Source organism: Rhinolophus hipposideros, assembly GCF_964194185.1.
Source record: "Rhinolophus hipposideros genome assembly, chromosome: 3".
In the NCBI taxonomy this organism is placed as follows: domain Eukaryota; kingdom Metazoa; phylum Chordata; class Mammalia; order Chiroptera; family Rhinolophidae; genus Rhinolophus; species Rhinolophus hipposideros.
Genome location: NC_138049.1, coordinates 16,094,202 through 16,116,907, shown reverse-complemented (window position 1 = coordinate 16,116,907; position 22,706 = coordinate 16,094,202). Strand labels below are relative to the sequence as shown.

Here is a 22,706-nt window from a genome sequence, read left to right as displayed (position 1 = left end):
TCTGCTCCAGAGGTATCAGTAGCTAATAGCCTTTCTATTTTTAAAAGACACACCATGGTTAATGGTGGGAAAAAAATTACACGTTACTGAATGACTCAGGCATGGAAGCAAGTGTCTCAATATAGTTACAGTCACTTCCGCTTAGTAGGTCCTCCCTCTAAATTGGAGCTGATAACAGAGCAGACCACACACCATCAGATAGTTATCTGAACCCTAGATAAATACGCTGCCTTCAGGGATGGATTGCACGGGAATTATGTTTTGTAGTTAATATCACTTTATAACCAGGTCTCTTTAGTATTGGTTTCTTTTGGGGAGGGGGTGGTCTGTGGCCAGGTTGTGTATGAAGAGCCTGGCCCAGTGCCTGGTGTGGCCAACCAGCTATATTAATATCAATTAATGTTGCTTCATCTAGTCTCCTGGACCACATCTTCTCTATAAAGTAGCTCATTTGCTCTTCCATAGCCACTGGGAATGGCTGGTTTATAAACCCGATCCATTGCATTTCCTTTACTATTCAGAACATAGGAGGAGCAAAGCTAAGAACTGAGTACAAAGCAAGATCTGTGCTTAGTCTTTGTCATGTCACATTGGCTCAGATTAATTGTCCTTCCTGGTCTCACACCCTGAGATTTGCATGGGGAGGTATTTCGTAGGAGGGAATCTTTGCCCAGTGTGATGCTCACTCGGAAATCTGAGGCTCTTTGCTTCTTCATAAATCCCATTTCGAGTGTATGGGGCCATTGTTTACAACATTCCTAATGCATAAAGTAGCACTTCCTTTTGTTGGTTCTAAAACAGATGCTTCATGGGCTCAGAGGTGCTGTTTAGTGCCAAGGGTGTGGGTCAAGACTTGTCCTGGGATTAAAAGGTTTTACATTCAGTGCAGTTTAATTCGGTGTTTAATAAACAGTCTCTCTCTAAGTAACCAGTGACTTAGGGGAACACTATAGCTACCTGTCAAACTCAATTTCTATGCACTAGACAGAGTCAGCGATCTACTGAGATCTCAGAGATCTTGCAAGTTTTCTAGCTCAGCCTCCCATGAGAGCGAGAAGCACATCTCCAGCATTGGTCGGCCTCTCATTGCATCTGTGCCTGGGGAAATGCCAGCCTTTATACAGCATTTGGAAAAGACTCTAATTGTCTGATGGCAATTCTTTACACGCACCCCAAACCCACTGTCCCAGGTCTGCCCAATGAAAACTCTTTTAAGAAAATAATTTTCGTAAGAATTTTAATCAGTTATTTCAGATATGCCGAAAAGTACAGCGAAAAATAAAACAAATCCACATATCCACTTCCTAAATCCTTCCGAACATCTTTCTTCACAAAGGTAATTGCTTTCCAGAAAAATGGTTGTGTGTGTGTATGTGTGTGTGTGTGTCGAGATGGGAGTGGGAGAGAGCTTTAGTTCAAGCAAAATCCCTTCAGGGCCAAGGTCAGGTCATGCCCCAGTAGGGTTTCAGCCCCACAGCCCAGTCCTCTGCTTTTGTTGGTTCTTCACCTTCATGCTTGTCCTTTGTACCCTGACATTAATGCTAGTAAGTGCAGGGAAAGGCCTTGAGTGTGCAGCACAACTAAGAGGTACCCTACCTCTGCATTCTCCCTGATGAAGGAGCTCAAGTTACTGGGGAAACACTGGATTTTAGTTCTAGGCAATTTTGCTAAACTTGATAGTTGGGTTTCTGCTAAGTAGCTGCTGATTGAATCTTTTAGACAGAAAGTGACAATAGTCCCTTGACATATGCCTCATGATTTTATAAATTGAACTGGTTTTCAGGCAGTGAGAGGGACTCCTTCCCTCCCCATAACAACTTAAGGTACCGTGCTGGGTCTGGTGAGCCTGGCCTCCCCAAAGATGCAGACACAGCCTGCATTTTTATGCAGTGGCAGGGGACAAGTTTTCTGTTTTAATCCCCTTTGGTCAGCACTTTGGAGTCTGTTTTAGCCAAAACAGCACACTGAACTGTTTTGCCAAGGACAAACTACGTTGATTCCTCTTCCTGGGTTGTAACTGATAGCTCAAAGCCCTCATTTTATAAGTATCATTTTCCTAAATAACATGGTGTAGGCTAGGACAAAGGCCACTCCAAATCCACAGACTCTTCCACAAAATGAGGACATCACTCTAGAATGTTCCACTTTTCTTGTGTGAGGAATGGGGTAGGATTTGCTCTTGTGCTTCCAATTAGTTCAGTTTTCATTAATCATTTAAAAAATAACACTTCTTGATTTGGGGCTCCAATTTATGGGCTTACTCTGCCATGATTTCTCCCATGATTTGCATTATGAAATGCTTTCCATGTGAGAAATGCAAACAGGAAGTGGTGAGTGGACAGCTGGCACAACGTGGAATGGCAGCCCCCTGCCTTCCCACAATTTTTTTTTTTAACGACCTGAGAAAAGGCATCAGATTTCTGGTTTATTGATTTCGTTTTCCTTTGTGTATGTGGTAGGGGGAGGGCAAGTGAAGAAAAAAGGAAAATAAAGCCATTCATCATGCAACTAGTTATTTTATGTAAAAAAAATGTTTTCTTGGTTTCTGTTTTATGTGACCAAGCACTTACTCTACATAATAATACAAAGATGTTCTTCTCCTACTCTTGATCCCTTGTCACACCATCCGTGCCCTTTTTATGCAACATGCAGAGTAACTAACACTGCTGGGTGATGAAGGCCCATGTGACTTCCCCCGTGACTTACTCTGCAGACTTTCACTGAGCAGACATCTGCTTCTCTTAGAAGGGTTCCTGAGAATGAGGACGTTCAACTTTCAGTCAGTACCACCTTAAAGGTATTCATTACTCGGTGTCCCAGGTAGAGGGCTTCCTGAGGTTTTCCTGCCTTAGCCTTTGTAAACATGGCATAGAAATGCTGACAAAGGGAGAAGGCAGAAAAGAAAGAAAACCCTCGAACACACTCCAAACAACAAAAACAAAAGAATTTACTCCTGGCCTCTCACCCGTTTTTCACTGAGATTATACAAGGGCCAGCACATGTCACCAACGCCAATGAATACTCATAAGTTGTCATAAAACTCAATATTTCATTGACACTTGGCTTTTTTTTTTAAAGTGGTACATATTTTTATTATTATAGACAAATATTTTGCCACCATAGGGATGACACTTAGCTTTTATATTAGCCGCCATATTTGGAAAGCTGGTAACGAATAACTTGAAATACAAAGCGTATAGATTTCTAAAAAGCCTATGCCCTAACACCTCCTTCTGAAAGGGGCATATTCACTTTTGGCTTCTGTTCCATGGGACCATCACTCAGAAAGGACAATGATCGCTCTTCCCCTACATGGTACAGTGCTCCCTGATGGGCCTGAGGCCAGAGTCATCCTCTGGGTAACTTAAAAAGCACCAATGTCCTCCAACTGTGTACTCTCCAAATTTGTTTTCATCTGATACTTTATTTGGGAAATGTTCTGATCTCACATGTTCATTTTCATCTCATTTACTTTAAAACAATTAGTTCTCTTCCAAAACACCAAGGCTTAAAAACGTACGGTGATAACTGAGGATAAAATTGGGATTTAGTTGACTTGGAAACCTCTGTTTTTCATTCCTCTTATGATTCCATGCTGTGTGTTCACCTTCCTAGGTAACAGCGACCAGTCAGGGTCCCAGGAGAAGCTGCTTGCTGACAGCCAGGGTCTGAGTGGCTGCTCTCCACGAGACTCAGGATGCTATGAAAGTAGTGAGAACCTGGAAAACGGTAACGTCAGCCCAGACCATCATGAATGCACCTTACCATGCAAGCCACTGGGGTCATTTCTTGACATCTGTGCTTCATTTCATGACTGTCTTTCTTCCTCAGCCCGAACTATTGTTTTGGGGAAAACAATAGGCTGAGGAGCTTGTCTAGGATTAATGGTGCTTAATTAAGATTCTTAGGAAGAATGAACGTCCCCTCAAGAAGCTAGGCAGCAGATGTGTTTGAGAAATGAGTACAGCAGTCTTCTCATCAGTTATTCTTCCATCCCACTTAGTATATAAGTGGAAAGTCCAAGACTAAACTTGTGTGTCAGAGAAAGGGACCCTCAACTTCCATTGTCCTAAAACTCTTAGAGTCATAACATCAAATATAGATCGTGAAAAGAGTCATGGGGTTTCGAATGAGGAGATCTGGGGTTTGAACCCTGAATAGAACATTTATGAGCTGAAGATTTTGGTCAAATTACTTCATGTCTCTGAGCCCCCTTACTGCTGAAATAGTAAGACGAGTTTCTTTTTTATAGCTTGTTGTAAGAATTAAAGTAACAATATATTAATAATACCCAGCACTTATTAAACACTCACTGAATTGGGCAGTAGACTAGGTTTTTATATATGCATAAAACTACTAATAATTACTAATCATCACTCAAACCCTACCGTGCATATTTTATAAAGAAAGATTTTAAAGCTCAGAAGGAATCATTGAAGTCCTTGTTCTTTTCTTTTAGATCAGGTTTTTCACCTGGGACCACTCTGGGTCATAAGAGGCTCTCAGTCAATGGTAGACAATATTTTAGACCTTATTTTCCCATTCCATAAGCGTTTTCAAGTCCTACTCTAATTAGTTGGTGTCATCATACATCAGCCAATGGTATCTGGGCTTCGTTGACCTTTAAGCCAGAAGCTATGTAGTTTGTATTTGTTACAATAATACCTTTTAAAATGGTGGATTGATTAAAATAGATGGACCTATTTTTAAATAAGGAAAAAGGCAACATATACCGTGGAGACCTCTTTGCATGTTTGTTTGCTTATTTATTCTAAGGAACAAGAATACCCCATTACTGGTGACTGTCATTCATGGGTCTCATTGCATCTGAGGATTTTTGAGGAGCCCCTCTGAGAACATGAGGAGTCCTTCAGCACCATCCTCACCTCATTTTCCTTCTTACATACCATGTTTCCCCGAAAATAAGACCTAACCCGAAAATAAGCCCTACCATGATTTTTCAGGATGACATCCCGTGAACATAAGCCTTAATGCGTCTTTTGGAGCAATAATTAATATGAGACCTGGTCCTATTTTTGGGGAAACACGGTCAATAGTAAGCCTGAGCAAGGACAGTCCTCAGCGTTCAGACATAGCCAGTAAAGCAGGCAAGTTACCTCAGTGATCACGGTTACAGAACGCCTCCTTCAGTGAAAGACAGATTCTGGCAATGTTATATCAGAGATTATAGTATGAAAATATCTAACTGATGTTAAAATAAAGTGAAAAGACTGACTTTATCAAGCAGTCATTGCTTCATTTTTGTGAAAGCTAGATCTCTGAATAAATAAAAGGTATATGATTAAATTTGTATATTACATTTTGTACTTTAAAAATCTCAAAACTTCAGACGAGCTAGACAGAAAACAGCTACCCAGATTGAATATGGTCTCAGAGTTATGTACCCCACACTCACATCATTGGGCCAGCCCCACCCATGGTTAGTTACCGGAAGTGATTGGATGATATGTGTTTTCACCCTTGAGTTGGAGCATTGGATCCCATACCCACTGCAAATGATGGACTTGATTTGAATCAGTGGTTTACTTATAATATATCCTCCACACTTATATGCACATAGAAGACACTCAATAAACAGATTTTAGGACAACAGAACCAACCATAAATTTCACTTTGAAAAGTAGCGTAAAGGTATGCAATGAAGATAATGAAATTCTCACAAGTCCACAATTCAAACTAAAAGCACTTTAAAAGCAAGATGTTTTCGAAATAGATTTGACTTTTTTTTTTAATCTTTTTTTTTCATCCAATTAACGGTTAAGGACACTTTTGTTTATTTAAACATTAAGCCAGGCTTCAGGATTCTATTTTCTAGGTCGCACTAGGAAAATATTTTCAATGAATGGAGACATAAATGCAAGGTGTGTTTAAAGGCGCCAGTCTTTGCCATGCAGTGCATAACTTCTGGTTTGGGAGCCCATGCTACCTAAAACCATGGTTTTTAATGGCCATCTGTGGCATCACGCCTACCCCAGGGACCAGGGGAGGCCTTGGCGGTGTGAGGGATGGTGGCCACCAAGGGGGCAGGGTCATGCCTAGACCATTCCGACACTTCAGCTTTGATCTGTTTTACAAATGAATCTTCATTTAAAAAGATACTCCAGCTTTGAAAATTACTGATTTCAAAAGTACCCTTTACTGAGAAAGGACAATTCTATTACTATTCTGAACTCAGTGCTAATCTTTCCCATTCTGATCTCTCCACTGTTCTCGTTTATAGTTATACTTTAACAGCTGTTCCTCCTGATGGCTGTGTGAGGTGAATACATTCCATCTAAAATACGTGCAACTGTAAAACCTAAATTGTGTGTCTCTGATGTCTTTTTATTTTTGCAATAAAAACCAACATTGGAGTGTTGGGCACTATTAGGTCCGTAAGGAAAACAATTTACCAGGTAGCCCTTCCATCAGGGTCACAAAGCAGCTGTATCTTAAATGTCTCAGCAGCCGACTGAGTACAGAACAATTACTGAGGGAGAGTGATTGGAGAGCTTCACGTCTTGTTGGTTGCTTTCCTGTCCTGACAGTTGGGAAGCAGTTGATAGGAAATGTCAGAAAGCTTGCTTGTTTCAGATGGGAGAGGAGTCCTAAGTGGAATGGGCTCAAGTGAACTCAGTGCCACTGTGGGTGGCACTGTGGTTTACGGTTGTGCCCCCCAAACTCCCGTTATAGTAAGATTAAAAACAGTAGGAAAGGGTTCCCTTAAATCATTGTCGAACACTTGAAGACAATCATGAAAAATGCTCAGCGTTGATAGTTTTCAGCTGCCATTAGAATCCCATCCAGTAGCTTGTGTGCTAAAATGTTTGGTGAGCACCGACTAAAGCAAAGCTTTTGAAACTGCAGGTTGCAATTCATTAGCGGGGTCTATAACCATTTAATTAATAGAAGGTCATACACAGCAGTTTTGTAAGGTAACGGAGAATAGAAAGGATCAGGGTACGTTTCCTTGGTAAGATTAGTATCATTAGTATTGTAACTTGCGACCTTTGTGTCAGTTGTGTCTGTGTGTACTGGATGCTGAACAGAAAATGTGTCTTCTTACTGTAGATAATGATTAAAACATTAGTTTGAGAGCTATTACAGCCACCAAAACCCGGACTAGAATGAGCACGTGAGCAGGGAGGTGCTGTCAGGTCCCCGCAGGTCCCCGCTGCACTGGTGTAACCCTGAGAGCTGTCACCTCCACCAAGCCCCCTAGGTGCCTTGCCGACCTCACCCTAATTCCAGTTCTGTTGAGCATTTTGGGGACTTCAAAATTTGACCCATGAGCCCTGCCGCTCAAAGTGTTGTAATAATTGGGGAGACTGTGGTTCTCCCCAATCCTGGTATTACAACAGCTTCAGTCAAGATGGGTCGCCACCTGCAGCCTAGTGACTCCTTAGTTCCAGTGAACTTGTAGGTCCCGAAGGGCTTTCGTTTCGGTTAAGAACCTTTCCAAATCCAGACATGTTCCGTAAATTAGTTCTCCTCCAAACTGTTCTGGATTGGACAGGATTTCACACATATCACTGGCAGACTTGTTTAATGCTCCAGAGAATTCACCTGTGCCTGCCGAGAAACTAGAGTAAAGATGGTTCGCCTCAAGGTCAATTCGGGGATCCTTCCATTATAAACAGAATGTGAACACGGAAATTATACATATAGTTTATATTGAGAGTTACAGGTAAGGAAAACCACGTTTCTAAAATTTACATTGAAGTGGTTTTAAGAACTTTTTATGTTATCCGATTTTTAAACTTCAGGTTTAATGTATATGCTTTCTGAAGAGGAATTTCCCTTTTCCATTTTCTCTGTGATGATTTTTCTATTACTGAAAACTGGGACCATAGTCAGTATATTCAGTAGTAATACCAGGTTAACCACCTCCTTGTAACAATGAAATAATCACCTAATAGTACCTAACGAATAGCGTTAGCCTAGCATGTGGCCAGGTCTGAGGCCTCACATTACACACGTGGGAGAATAAATGCCATTTGACTGTCTCTACTTTGCCAAATGCAAAATACTTCACACTTTGGCTTGTGTCTTATCAGAAAGGATGGGATCATTAATATAAAGTCTGTTTAAGGAGGCAACTATGAAATTAGAAGTAAGGTTGATGTAAACCGGTGAAAATCATGAAGGAATCTGGTTTTCTCTCTGCTCATAATGGCCAAACCACTTGTAATGTCCCAGTACCTCAGGCCTTTTCTTTTGTTCCTTTTCTCTCAGTTGTGCAGCACACACATAGAGATGTTTTTCAGAGAATGTCTTTTATTGACCCCAGAGTGTCCATTTTCTCCTTAAGTGAGCACTCTGCACGCCCCTCTTCTTCTCCCAATCAAATCAATCCACCACCCAATTTCTCCTTTCTACTTTTTAATGAAATATTTACTTATTGCTTAATGGTAAGATATGAGAACTTTAAAATAATTACAAATGTTTACTGAAACAACAGACTAGAAAGAAACTTTAGTTACAAGGTAGTGGTTTTTCAGAGATTAGAGCCAGCTGTTTCTCTGCACCTTCCAAACCTGATGTGGGTTTAATATTTTTATCTTTTTCTGTAGGCCTAAAGTACTAGGCTCGTATGTTTTATCATCTGGGGTACTCCCTTCAACTTCAGCCCAGTGTCAAAGCACACACCAAACATGGTATTAACCATAAACATAACAACAGTTAATGAGAGAGAGAGAGCAATGAAAACTAAGCATTTAACACAGTGCCTGACCCATAGCTAGTAATTCTCAGTAAAGCTTATCAAGCAGTAGCAGCAGTTAACATCAATCAACGATTGTCAAATAAGTAGGTTATGTCTGGTTGATAGTTTAATTATTAGTCTGACAGTTTATTTCAATCAGGGCTCTTGCTTCAGTGATAATTAGAACCATGTCAGTATTTTATAGATTGTCTCAGGCAAATTACTCACTTAAGCGTGTTCACTTATTTATACCAAGGTCGGTTGACTGTTTCTAGGATTCATTTATTTTGCATATGTGAACAACACACTAAGATGGGAGGGATTGGAGGAAGGTGTAGTTTGAGAAGCCAGTGGTCACCAGTGAACCTTAGAAGGTACCGTTTATATACCCTGTCCCAGAACTCAGTGCACCTCCTCTTGCAAACATGACCTTAGGAAATTTACTCACTAGACAGAGACCTTATCAGTGTGGTTTCTAAGTGGGGTATGGACGATCAACCTTCTTTCATACTGATTGCTGCTAGAAACAGACATTAGGCCTCGATTTATTTTACTGCCTGACACAGCATATTTCCTTACCACGTAACTCAATTTTGGTCTCCATGAGTCCTGTAATAAGACTAAGAATTATTTCTAAAAATAAAAACAGGACCATAATAACCCTGTATCACCCAACATCATAAAATGGTGATTTTCTGTCCTTAGTGTATATAATTCGACAATGGAATATAGGAGTTGGAGATTTCGATTATGTTAGCACACCTTTATACATTGGCTTGATTGATGCCCCTTTTAAGACGTGATTGTAAAATATTTCCTTGTCTCGCAGGCAAGACTCGGAAAACTGGCCTTCTCTCTGCCAAGTCATCAACTGAGTCCAGCTTGAAGTCTTTCAACAGGAATCAGCTGGGCAACTACCCAACTTTGCCGTTACCGAAGTCAGTGAACACGCTGAGGCAGGGGGAGGAGGGCAGGCTGGGCGGTGGTCTTGCCCCTCACACTTCCAAGCACTGTGATCAGCCGTGTGTGACTGGGTTGAATAAAAACCGGAGAAGCCTCCCCGTTTCCATCTGTCGGAGCTGTGAGACCCTGGAGGGCCCCCAGCCTGTGGAAACTTGGCCCCGATCCCATTCCCTGGATGACCTTCAAGGAGAGCCTGATGCTAAAAAAGATGTGCCTAGTGCGGTGACAGAACCCTCCCCTCAGATTGCACCGGAAGTGCCACAAAAGACAGCCTCCTGCATCACAAAGGTTCACAGCCCCAAGCTGCATTCCGCCCTTGACAATGCCACGCTACTGACCCAAAGCAAGAGACTTTCTGAACCTCAGAAAATGACTACTAAGAAACTGGGTGGCTCGATTGCAGCCTCTTCACGTGGCATGACACCTCCTCCGTGTTTGCCCAAAAACTACGACGTGCAACCTCCCGGAGTTAGACACAGTTTAACAAGGACTCCTCTTGAGGGTCACAGAAAAGGACTCGATTTTGAAGGAACGTGTCACCCCCCAGGCACCAAAGAAGGTGAGCAGAGGGGCCCTGAGACCAGAACGCAGGCCAGACATCCTGCACAGCCCCCACCCGTCCCTGCCAAGAAGAGCAGGGAGCGCCTGGCCAACGGCCTGCACCCTGGCCCTCCGGTTCTCGACGCACCATGCCTGCCTCTGAAGAAGGGCAGCTCCAGCGGCCCCAGCGACTGTCATTCCCCTCAGGCTTCTAGGCCTCCCTCAGGGCAGGAGCCGGGCAGCCCACCGAGCACGAGGCCACCGCCATGGCTCTCAGAGCTGCCGGAGAGCGCGAGCCTCCAGGAACACGGCGTGAAGCTGGGCCCAGCTTTGACCAGGAAGATCTCCTGCACTCGGGGAGTCGATCTGGAAATGCTCACTGAAGACAAGTTACGAGCCGAGGGCATCGATCTCACCGAGGAGCCATATTCTGATAAGGTACTGATGGCCCTGACCCCATTTCATGGGCCTCTGCTTTTATAAGTCAGGCATCCAGGTGAGAGGAATACCGGTTGCCCCTGGGGGCCAGCCGGGAGGCGGAGGCCGTTCTGATGCGAGAGCATGGGGTGGTCCCTAGCAGGGGCCTCTGCCACTCAGTGCTGGGAGGTTCCGTGAATGGCGTAGGGGGTTTGGGGGTGGGGGGCACAGTGTCCAGATTAAATGCAAATACAGCCTTGGATATTTTCCTTTTTCTTCTTTTTTTCCTCTTTGTTTTGGCTATTTGTTTTTAATTTTTGGCAGCCATACTTTGCAGGTAGAACTATCAGTCAGTATTAGAACTAGTTCCTGAAAGACATGGTTTCATGGACAGGATACACCTGAGTTCCAGTTTTCATGTCCTAATATGCATGTTATTAGACAGTAACAAATCCTCACTTCATTTTCCTGAATGCAAAGGGCATAACGTGTATAACTACCTCTTGGAGGTACTATTAGGGACAAATAAATGTGAACATACTTTGAAGACATGTAGAACCCTGTTCAGATGTAATAATTATACAGTTATCTGTATGGATAACGGTTGGGGCGGGGCACAGGAGATTATATGAAAATCCCATTGTACCGAAAACATTGAGATCTATTAAAAAAACTCATTCCGCGTTTGGAAAAAACAACAAACAAAAGAAGTCTACTAATACTACAATGTCTTTGAAGACAAATAAGACTAGATGTAGCCATACGTTGCTCGTGGGAATGCAAGCTCTGTCATAATACAATCCTGGGAGTCCTGTTACAAAATTCTGTGACCACGAATACCTTACAGTAAGATCCTCCTCCTGAATATCCAAGGAATAAACCCCTTTGAATGAGAATTCTACGCTATAGGAAATGCTGGCCTGGCGATGTGGGCGGCACAGCTCTGAATAGATGAGGCACACGTGGTAGACAGTCTCTAGAGCAGAAGTTTGCCCTTCTCCCCTGCAGAAGACAGGAGACTGTCTTCCATAATACTTTGCAAAATGATCAGGAAGAGTAAGATGAAGGCATTGGCCCCCAATATACAGCATGGCTGTGTTCTGCTTTAATTATGTTTCAAAACATTTTCCTAGAGTGCATTACTGCCTGAAAGATAAAGATGTAAAAGTATTCCCTCTAAATCATGCTGACTTTGAAGAAAATACATTCACTTCAAAGTAAAATGTTTGGTGATGTTTTTCCAGTAGCTACATGTTTTACCCTACCTTATATTTGTTGTTCTTGGAGAAAGAAAAAAGATCCTAGCAACAACCCCTGATACCACATTTCTGTTCTCCCTCGCAGCACGGCCGCTGTGGGATTCCTGAAGCCCTGGTACAGAGATACGCAGAAGACTTGGATCAGCCTGAGAGGGACGTAGCCACCAGCATGGACCAGATCCGCGTGAAGCTGCTTCGGAAGCAGCACCGCATGGCGGTGAGCAACGGGCACTTCCGGTCTCCCCACCCCTGCTCTTTGAGTCCATTTAGTTACAGAGCGTAAAGGTCACGCTGGCAACTGACAACCACTAAGTAGCCCGCGGTGCATTATAGCTTTGGAAGGGAGACACCCAGGGAGAAAGCAATACCTATTCAGCCTGCAAAGTTTTAAAAATACAGTTTTAGAAAGAAAAAGATAAAAATTGCCCATAATCCCAGCACTACAAAAAAGTTAAGTCTGTCCAGTCATTTCTCTGCACGTACACAATAGTAAGTTTTGAAACATGATCAGAGCGTGACTCTTATTTCTCTGTTCCTAAAAATTGTTTTATATGATCAGTAATTCAAAGTGTTCTAGTAGGTGCGTGTGACCTAGTGAAGCCAGTCCATAGCAATGAAACATTTAGATTATTTCCAACTGTTTAAAATGATATAGTAAAGAATATCCTTAATAAATCTTCATAGACGTCCAAGATCAATTTCTGAGGATACATCTCTTTAAGAGAGTTTGCTTCATCAAGACTGAACAAAATCTCAGGGAATTACATTTGGTAGGAAATTACTTTTCTGAAAGGTATAGTGGTTGGTCTTCCCAGAAGTCAAGTACAAATGTCTGTTTCTCTGCCCTGGCCAACACTTGGTATTGTTATATTTTAGATTCTTTATTAATAGTATTGATAAAATGTTAATCTTCTAGTTTTTAATGTAGGTTCAAAATATAGTGGGAAATTGACTTATAAACAAACACCCTACCCACTGATTATTTTGCCTTTCACACTATCACACAGGATTGCCTCTTCCGTCATCTTAGGGATTACCTTGAGGAACATGTCAGCACGAGACAAATAGACAGAAATATAAATGCTTCCTGTTTGGAAACTTGGACACATAATTGAGGTTACATCTAATTCCAGGTCGCTTCTAGAACCTCAAGCAGTTCCTTGAAAATTTACCTCACCTTTGAGAAGTCAAAGAGTTCTCCATGCTACTCTTGGCCTTTGACGTCTTCTAGCATCATCACTTTATGATAGTCTAACAGTGGGAAATATTAGTAGTGTTCCTTTTAGGCGTGTGAGAAGTAGCCCTTCGGTGGCACGTGCAGTCTTTATAAAATTGCTTTCTTTATTTACCCAGATCCCAAGTGGTGGACTCACGGAAATCTGTAGAAAGCCCCTCTCTCCCGGATGCGTTTCATCCGTGTCGGATTGGCTGATTTCCATCGGTCTGCCCATGTACACCAACACCCTCACTGAAGCTGGCTTCAGCACACTGGGCCAAGTGCCTTCTCTGTCCCACACTTGCCTTCAGCAGGCCGGCATCACAGAGGAGAGACACATAAGCAAGCTTGTGTCTGCAGCCAGACTCTTCAAACTTCCGCCAGGCCCCGAGGCCATGTAGCCAGGCCTTTACTGGACCTCCCTGGACAAGAGCCACCCTTTCACTGTGCTTATGATGCTGATGCAATTCCCCCTTCGCTGGACATGCAGACCAGATCCAGAAGAAAGGCCAAGTGTGTGGCCAAACAGCACGAAACCTTGGCATGGGACCGATGACCCTCTCTTCTCCAGAAAAGCCCCCATGAGGAAATTGGTGCGGTTCTCTTTGACCTCCACCCCCACCCCCCTCCCAAAGAAAAGACAGCACTTATTTTTATTTTCAGAACATGATAGAACCAAGATGCCAACTTGCCACAAATGCCGTGCCTCCAGTCTGTCTCGGTACGCTGGGAGAGGGCTGGAGCAGAGGCAGGGGCAGCCTGTATCTGATGGTGCCCCTTGCTCTCTGTCTGTCACCCTGCAGGATACCTGGGGGCCAGACGGGCTTCGTTAGGCCAAAGTAACAGACTCGGGAGTGATTGTACACTGTTCACCATGCTCATTGGTTCAAAAGTAAGAAAATCTGGCTGCACTAGGAATAACGAATTTCCTTTTCTCCTTTAGATAAACAAGAGACATTTTAACAATTGCTTTATAGCAATCAGCTTTTATTTGCCTTAATATAAGCTTTTAAGCAGTTATCTAACTAGTGTTCACCACCCTGTAACCATAGTTCCAAATCTTCAGCAAAGGCTGCCTTTTAACATATCTGGGATGTTTTCAGCAAAAATGGGCTTTTCTAATCGTCTCATTCCAGCGTGGTTTATTTTGTAAGGGTGTTTTATCAGGCACAGATTTCATCTTGGCTTTCAGTTTTTAAACTAACTACAAATCCAGTGAAAACTCGCTGAGATTCACAAAGATACGATGTGTGTGTCTGCGAGTGTGTGTGGGTGTGTTTATAGTAAGTACCTTTCATTTTAATCAGTTTAGAGTCGTTACTGTGTCGGTCGTCGTGTTGTAGTATTGACTTGGACCCCTGACCACGTCCATTCCAAAAATTCAATCATCAGCTAACAGATTACCTTTGCAAAGAGTCATTGTAAGGGTGACTGTTTCAGAAAGATGTTTTTTAAAAAGGGAAGTAGTTTATAAGATGTTTTAAAAGTTGTTTTTTTTCTTTCAGTTTTACAATTAAGATGTTTTTCTTTCTTCTTTAGGCAATTCTTTTAATTCACATAATGGTTCATTTTGGAGCCAGGCAAACATGTTACCCATGTATTAAGTGTTTGCATATTTTCGATTGTTTCCCAGCTGATTTCAGCATATTCTATCCTTTTAGTCTTGTGTCTGATTTTCTAGCAAACAGAAATTTAGACAACTAAACAATATATTAAGGTTTCCATTGCTTACAAAATGATTTTCCTGTACGTTCTTCTCATTAAGCATTCTTAAGCATTGAATCTGATCATTTATAACAGAAACACTTTGAACTCAAAGCGTTGATCAAAAGTTCTATAATATTTCATGTACTCACAAAAACAAATGATTTCCCTCAGGGAAAAAAAAAAGTAATTTCATTAATTACAAAGCCATCTTTAGCGTTTGCTTTATATACTTGGATCCATGTTTCTGAGGAAAAGGACATTCTCAGGTGATATATATTTTTTCATGCTTTGGCATGCATTTTAAAAAATAATGTGTATCCAATAATACCTTCACTAAGATGCCATGTGAGGAAGTTGTGGAAATCTAGAATAAAAAGCTGAAGCTGCCAAATTTCTATTGAACTCTTAAAAACAGCCCATGTTTGTCACCTCTGGTTGTGACCTTCCTGTCAGCATAGCCCATTTGGAAAGTAACGAGGCTGCAGGGCTCTCCTATAACTACATCATTGAAATATTGCCAGGGCTACGATGGAGATGGGTGCTATAAAACGGACCCTCATCCTGCTTTCTGAAAGAGCCTGCTCATAGTTTAAGCAAAAAAAAAAAAAACAAAAAAGAAAACCCACACAAAAAAGTCATATAAGAGTAACAAAGGGAAGAAGCAATCTTGTGTGGATTTGCAAGTTTTAGTTCATTTTTACTGTACCATTTTCGTTTAAGTAAAAGTGGCACCAGGAAAGGGAATTTTCTGAGCTTGAGCTTTTGAGAATGCCAAACTGTATTTTTGTCACAATTCTTTGGAAATCATTGCCTTTGCATAGAAAAATCAAATTCAGGGACCACGAATAATTTTCGGCGGGAAGGTCTTCCTAATCTGAGGGGTCTGAGATTGGTTTTACTTTATTGTGCTTTTTAAAATTTTTTTTTTAAATCATTAGTATTTGTTTGGTCTTCTTTTGCTTTAAACTTTTCATTTGACCCTAGAAGAGCTTCGGTGTTTGTGTGTGACGTTGACTGAGGTGGTTTGGGGCTGCCTGTGTCTATTAGAAGACAGGTGGCAAGCAGCAGCAATAACCAGTTCTAATCAGTTGCACTTGGTAGAGAAGGTTGAGGAATGGTGAAAATTGGTTTTGGAAAGCACAAAAGAAACCTGGAAAGGCAGTTCAGCTCAGGTAGCTACACATCTATTGTGTAAATTATTACTTTGAAGCTGTCTAGAAGGAATGCAGCAGCCAGCCCCAACCACTATTTACATTCCCACATAGCCAAGTAGGAGATAGATTTTCATGGCTTTGCCTTAGTCAGATGCCCTGTTCTCTGTCCTGAAACCCAGATGTGGGTGAAATTGGGAATTACTACTCTATTGGAAATCAGTTCCTGACATAGCAAAGTTTGCTTTCATAACTGCAGCAAAAGAAGTCAATTCACCAAGTCAGTGCTGCCTGTGTGTACTGTATTATTTTCAGAAAATAAATATAGAAGTCTGAGTCCAAGTTACCTTGATTTTAAATTGATAGAGAAAACAAGAAACTGTCAAGCAAGTTATATAACAACTAACAACATTGCACTTTCTGTATATGAAATCAATATTTAAATAACTTATTTTTCTCCATTGCTGTTCTTAAACATTGTAAGTAGCTGTAATATACCAGTACCAATGTGTTCTTGCAATTGCTTCAGCCCAAGAAAGCTGTGTATTGTTTTAAAAATTGTAAAAATTATTGTGATGATTCATTTAGCAAAGAGAAAGGACAGAAGGGTTTTCCTATGTATCAAAACTTGTCTATAATTATGTCATTTATGTACCTAGAAAAAAAAAAGTAAATAAATTTCTTCAGTTGAATATGCCTCTCCTGTTGTTCCTCGGGTATTTGAACTACGAATGGAATAGAAATGAAAGGGAATGTATATGGTTTAAGAATAAAATATATTGTGAAAAAGTTAGTAGATATACATAATTCTGTCACATCATCGTCCCTCACTATCTGACATGGACCGATTCTCTTTACCAATTTATTTTTTTCAAATATTGCATAATCGAATCATATAATCACAGCATCTTAAACTAGAAAGAAATTTGTGGACGTAACCTGCTAGTCTGAGCCCATCGTTTTCAAATGAATAGTTGTAAGGCCACATAGGTGGTTGACTTGCCCAATATTATAGTCAACAGAACCCAAGTTTTCCACGGAGAAAGAAAAAAGTCTAAGTTGGGCTATTCTAGAAGTTAATTGACAAAAATCCTTTTCTCAACATTGGTGTATCACAGTTGGTATAAAACCATGTTTTGTAGTAGGAGGGAGCTTGTTTGTAATGGAAAATTTTCAGTCCGTAATACGTGCACTTGAAACAAGACCAAAAAAAAATCACCCTCTCCTTTCCTCCAGCCACCTGTTTCACTACAGATAAGTACTATAACCAGTGTTTGCTTATCTTTTCAGAAATGCCCTGTGTACTTACAAATATAGCTGCAAATGTATTTTTCTACAGAAATGATAGCATATTCTTTATATTTCTTAACCCTGCTTTTAAATTCAATATATCTTGGAGATTTTGCCATGTCAGTGCCCTGCCCTTCCATTCTCTTAAAGGCTGCATGGTATTCTATTATGCACATCATTTATTTAACCAGTACCCTGTGAAAGGACAATCTTTTGCTGTTATAAAAAAAAGCTGTTATGAATATCCCTGTAAACATATCACTTAGCACGTGGAATTGCTGTGTTAAAACTGTATTTTAAATTCTGATAGAATAAATCCACTGGTGAATTTCATTAAAGGAAGCTTTACCATCAAGGGTTTTATTTGTAAATCATTATCTTATTCCGCACTCCACCGATCCATTTTGTAAATGGTGATATTTCATATGTTCTTAGAGTGGGGGTTCATCTGGAGTGCTGCATTATTTTAAAGGACTAACCATAGACCTCAAATCTTATCTCAAGCTGACTCCTCCGATTCAATAGTTCAACTCAGAGAAGATACTTTTTTCTTAGGATTTCTAAAAGCTTTGACTGGATTCTTGGTGTTTGTTCTAACCTCATTTCACATATAGATGCTTAGGGGATTCACTTAAAAAGAACATAAATTTAATTAGGGAAAGGAGAAAAGAGAAGGGTGGTTGTCCTCTAATCACACAACAACTGGCTTGGAATAAAGACTTTCTTTTCTCTTAGCTCTGAGGAGCCACTCAGAACAAACTATGTACAAAGTACTTCTTTGAAGAGCGTGAGAGTGAGAGGTAGACAAAAGGAAGGAAGAATGCTCAGGTGTAGGTGTGGATACCTCATCAGGGGACCGTGTGCAGCATTATTTGGAAGCATGCCAGTTCCTCATACAGAACCCCTCCAACACAGAGAACACTTTGAAAAGGGAATTTAGCGGTCACCTCTCGTGCACTCTCATAAAAACTCCTAAGAAGTCCTACCAAACTATGTTTGTGTCCAACATGGAAGGCCGCCAAGACACAAGTGTGGGGGCCACCGTAGTTAAGATTACAATTTACGGCCATCCCCTTCATCCTCAACACTTGGGTAGTGAATGTGGTGGGAGCCCTAAGATGTGTACAAAGGCCTGTGGGACCCAGAGTGGGAAACTGCCTGTCTAGAGGGAGAAAAGGAGGTAGTTACGTAGATTATAATCGTGTGCCCATTTGCTAAGAGCATTAGACTCTTGAAAACACTAAGGCTTGAAAAGGACAAGAAAATAATTGGGGAAAATACCATCTCCTGCGTCCCCCAACTCCTTTTCCACCTGGCCCTCATCCCGAGTGGATGATCTCTTCCCCCTCTTCATAGAAACGCTGGAAACTGCACTGGGTCTCCCCTCTGGACCTCCCTTCAGCCCACTTGCAAACTCCCGCTGCCTCTCCTAGTCCTCACTCCAGCCACGACATAAGAGGAGTCCCTCCATTTGTCTAATCCCTCTCCCTGTGTTCATGATCTGTCCTCGGGCCCCCCGCCCCCACCCAGCCATCATGTACCCTCACTTCTCTGTAGCTTCCCCTTGAACATGTTTGTAATGGCTGTTGCTGCTTCCCAGCCGGAAGCAAACGGCCTCTTGAATAATCACACTACATTTCCTTTGGGAGACTTGCACCCCCCACATTTCAAGAGATCCTGCTGGGACGTTTTTTCATAGTGTCTCCCAGGTCCCTCCAGTGAGCACAGCTTGTGCCAGCCCTTTTCAGCCTCCTTTTCCCCAGAACTGGGTTCTGAAGCTACATGAAAGTCAGGCATGTAAGATGGTTGGGGCTGACCTGTGCCAGTGGTGGTGCCCACGGAGCCCACAAACCCAGGAACTGAGGTGCCCTATGCTGTACCGTCCTTGCCAATACATGTTCAGCCTTGTCTTTGATCCCTTATGCTGATGGCTGTCAGACATTTTTGCTTATGTACACCAAAATAGTATTCAAAAACTAAGGGCTTCCTTGCACATTTAAAAGTTGCCCTCCAAAAGTTCTGGATCATAGGTTTGAATAGTTGTGAGACTATATTTCTAGCTTACTGTAAGTATTTGCATTTTAAAATAAAACTGCAACATTACTTTAAAACTACATATCAGTGGAAAAATAACTACCATAGCAGTTTGATACCTATCATTGTCCATTGAAAACACACAAGAACAGACTGAAACTTTTACTCTCCTTTTCTCCTTTGGAATCCTCTACCTATTCTACTTCCTCTGCACACTTTTATTTTCATGCAATATATTTTATTTTATGTGTGAGAGTCTTTTTGATCATCCTGTCATATTTCCTTGTGATAAAAATGTTTCTGAATTAAAGTTTGATTTCTTTTGATCATTAGGCTCTATTTGTAAAAAAAAAAAAAAATCCTCCAGGTTTAATTATCCTTACCATGATTATTATCCATCGCTTTAGTAATGTACAGATATATCACCATTTTGATAGATAATGATAAAGGATAAAAATGGAAGTGTTACTGGAAATGTCTCTCATTAGACAGATGGTGGGGTTGGGGGTTGCCTTGATTATAGAAGACGTTACAATGCCAGGTTTTTCAAGCCTACCCTATCGCTTGGAGCCCCTGACATTTTTACAAGTTGTTAAGATGGATGCTTTTGTGTGTGAGGAGGGAGAAGGGCATTGACAGAAGAAGAGATGGGAAAGGAGTGCCGGCAGGATGACCCTCGGCAGATCAATTTTAGGACTATATTGCTGTAGAAGCAGAGCCCCATATGAAAGCTATCCCAGGCAGCGCACCCATGAGAAGAATCCCAAATCGAGGGCTACATGGGATTCTTCCAAATTTCTTTCTCACTCGTGAAGCAGAGTCATTGATTGGTTTTACCTGTGAAGAAAGCTCCGTCAACCAGAATGATGTTAACCATTCCTCACTTGAAAAACTCTCTCTCAACTCCACATTTCCTTACTATACATAAATATCTACCTCTCTCTCTTTTAACAGACAGGGATCTGGAACATCTTTCCTGCTCTCATTGTCTCTTCCTTATCCTCCATATATTCCCTCGCCCGCTGCTCCCTGAGTGCACCTGAGGCCACTGATGGCAGCAATGTCCTGATTGCTAAATCCAGTGCTCACATCCCACTTTGGGCCTCCTCCTGCCCATTCTTACCTCACTCCCCTTCCCGAGCTCCCTCCTTGCCCACTCTTGCCTCCCCATCTCTACAGCCCTTGCCTCTCCCACCTTCGAATATTCAGGAACCTCAGGCTTCCATCCCAGGGCCTCTTCTCTCCCCTGATGATCTCTCTGTTGTTAACTTTCCACCTCAAGGAGCCACATAGAGCAAAAGAAGTCATCTCAAATATCTATTACTTAAAAAGAAATGTAATGCTTTTAACTAAGAGGACACTTATTACCATAAGGGCAAACCACATGTTAAGACACTGTCCCAGCTCTGCTTGTTGGACTAATCATGCCTTCTCCAGCACCATCTCATTTTTTCATCACGTTGAGTTCAGTATCTGGGCTCCAGAGTAAAGTCAAAGAATAAAAAAACCAGAGGCTGCATTTTGCTGTGGAAGGAACATACCATTCTATAATTTTATAAGAATATTCTACATTCCAGTTTTAGGGGGTTAGTTCTATAGTTTCAGTAGAACTGGAAGGCTACCACTCAGAATGTCCCCTGGGCCCTCTTTGGTTGGGGCAATTTACATACTTTATTCATTCAATCCACTCCAAGTGGTCATTTATTATTATCCCTGTTTTACCAGAGGGTAAAGCGGGGACTTTGTTTTGTTTATTCTTGTGTTCCCAGGTCCCAGAACAGTGCCAGATGCATGAGGGTGCTGACTAAATTCATCCGGAATAACAGAGAAGTTAAGACACTTCTCTAGGCCGATGCAGCCAGTAAGTAATAGGACTGAGATATGAACACAATTCTGTTCGACTCTAAAACTCATGCATTTATAGTACAAGAATTATCTCTAGCAACAACTCTCCGAAGTCACTGAACTGTTGTACGTTCAATTCTCTTCACAAACACACATCTTAAACTTAACATGTCCTAAACGGAATCTCTGATCTTCCTCTCAAACCTCAGCTCCACCCATCTCAGTTTGCCATCTCGATTAACAGCAACTTCCAGTTACTCAGTTGAAAACCCTTAGTCATCCTTGAGTTCTTTTTTCTCACACAGGCCACATTCAGTGTGTCAGGAAACCCTGTTTTCTCTACTTTCAACACCTGTCCAGAAGGTAATTCCTTTTTAATACCTTGTTTCTCCGAAAATAAGACCTAGCCAGACAATCAGCTCTAATGCGTCTTTTGGAGCAAAAATTAATATAAGACCCGGTCTTATGTAAGACCGGGTGTTATATTATAGTAAAATAAGACCAGGTGTTATATTAATTTTTTCTCCAAAAGACACATTACAGATGATTGTCTGGCTAGGTCTTATTTTTGGGGAAACAGGGTACCTTTACTGCTACCATGCCAGTCCAAGCCACAGCCACCACCGCCACCCACCTGGATAATTCTGTAGCCACATGCTTTCTTTGCTCCCATCTTTGCCTTCCCCATGCTGTCCAGCTTACACAGCAGCCTGAGCGACTCTGCTATGGTCTGAACGTTTGTGTCTCCCCAAAAGTCATATATTGGAGCCCTAACCCCCAATGTGATGATTGGGAGATGGGGCCTTTGGGAGGTAATTAGGATTTGATGAGGTCATGAGGTGGAGCCCCCATGATGGGTTCAGTGCCCTTATAAGAAGAAGAAGAGACACCTGAGTGCTCTCTCTCCATAATGTGAGGGCACAGTGAGAAGGCTGTCCTCTGAAAGCCAGGAAGAGGGTTCTCACCAGAAACCCAACCCTGCCAGACCTTCAGCTTGGATTTACTGGCCTCCAGAAGAACTGTGAGAAAATAAATTTCTGTTGTTTAAGCCACTCAATCTATGGCATTTTATTAGGGCGGTCCGAGCAGACTAATAAAGATGCTATAGAAATATAGGGCAGATCATGCTGCTCAAAACCCTCCAGTGGGTTTTTTCTTTCAGAGTCAAAGCTAAATTCTTCGTGAGGGCCTACAAGTTTCTATGTAATGGTGCCCTCTTTCCTGTGTGGTCTCCTGCACACCCCATCATTCCAGCCTTTCCTCACCCTAATTCAGCCACACAGCTTTCTTATTGGTCCTCACACATATCAGGCAGGCGCTCACTTCAGGCTTTCTTAGGTGTTTTCTTCTACCCTGAATGCTTTTCCCTGGAAAATATGTACAGTAGTACCTCGGTTTTCGGACGTCTCTGTTGACGAACATTTCGGTGAACGAATGCTGCAAACCTGGAAGTAAATGCTTCAGTCTTCGAACACGCCTCAGAAGTAGAACATGTCATGTGGCTTCCGCTGAGTGCAAGATCCCTAGGGCTACCTGTCGGCTGTTTTCCAATGTTTCAGAACTCCAAAGGTCTTCTGGGA

At 41.8% G+C, this 22,706-nt stretch overlaps 1 protein-coding gene across 8 annotated transcripts in view; it reads left to right on the top strand.

Moving 5' to 3' along the window:
• Positions 1 to 16,649, top strand: part of SASH1 (SAM and SH3 domain containing 1) — a 264,800-nt gene extending 248,151 nt beyond the window's left edge. For all 8 annotated transcript variants that reach the window (XM_081032321.1, XM_081032319.1, XM_081032316.1 and 5 more), the window contains 4 exons: positions 3,616 to 3,729; positions 9,534 to 10,645; positions 11,969 to 12,100; positions 13,237 to 16,649. In XM_081032321.1, the coding sequence (XP_080888447.1) occupies positions 3,616 to 3,729; positions 9,534 to 10,645; positions 11,969 to 12,100; positions 13,237 to 13,500 (1,622 nt within the window). In that variant the 3' untranslated portion in view covers positions 13,501 to 16,649. The remainder of the gene's footprint in view (positions 1 to 3,615; positions 3,730 to 9,533; positions 10,646 to 11,968; positions 12,101 to 13,236) is intronic.
• Positions 16,650 to 22,706: the final 6,057 nt, after the last annotated feature.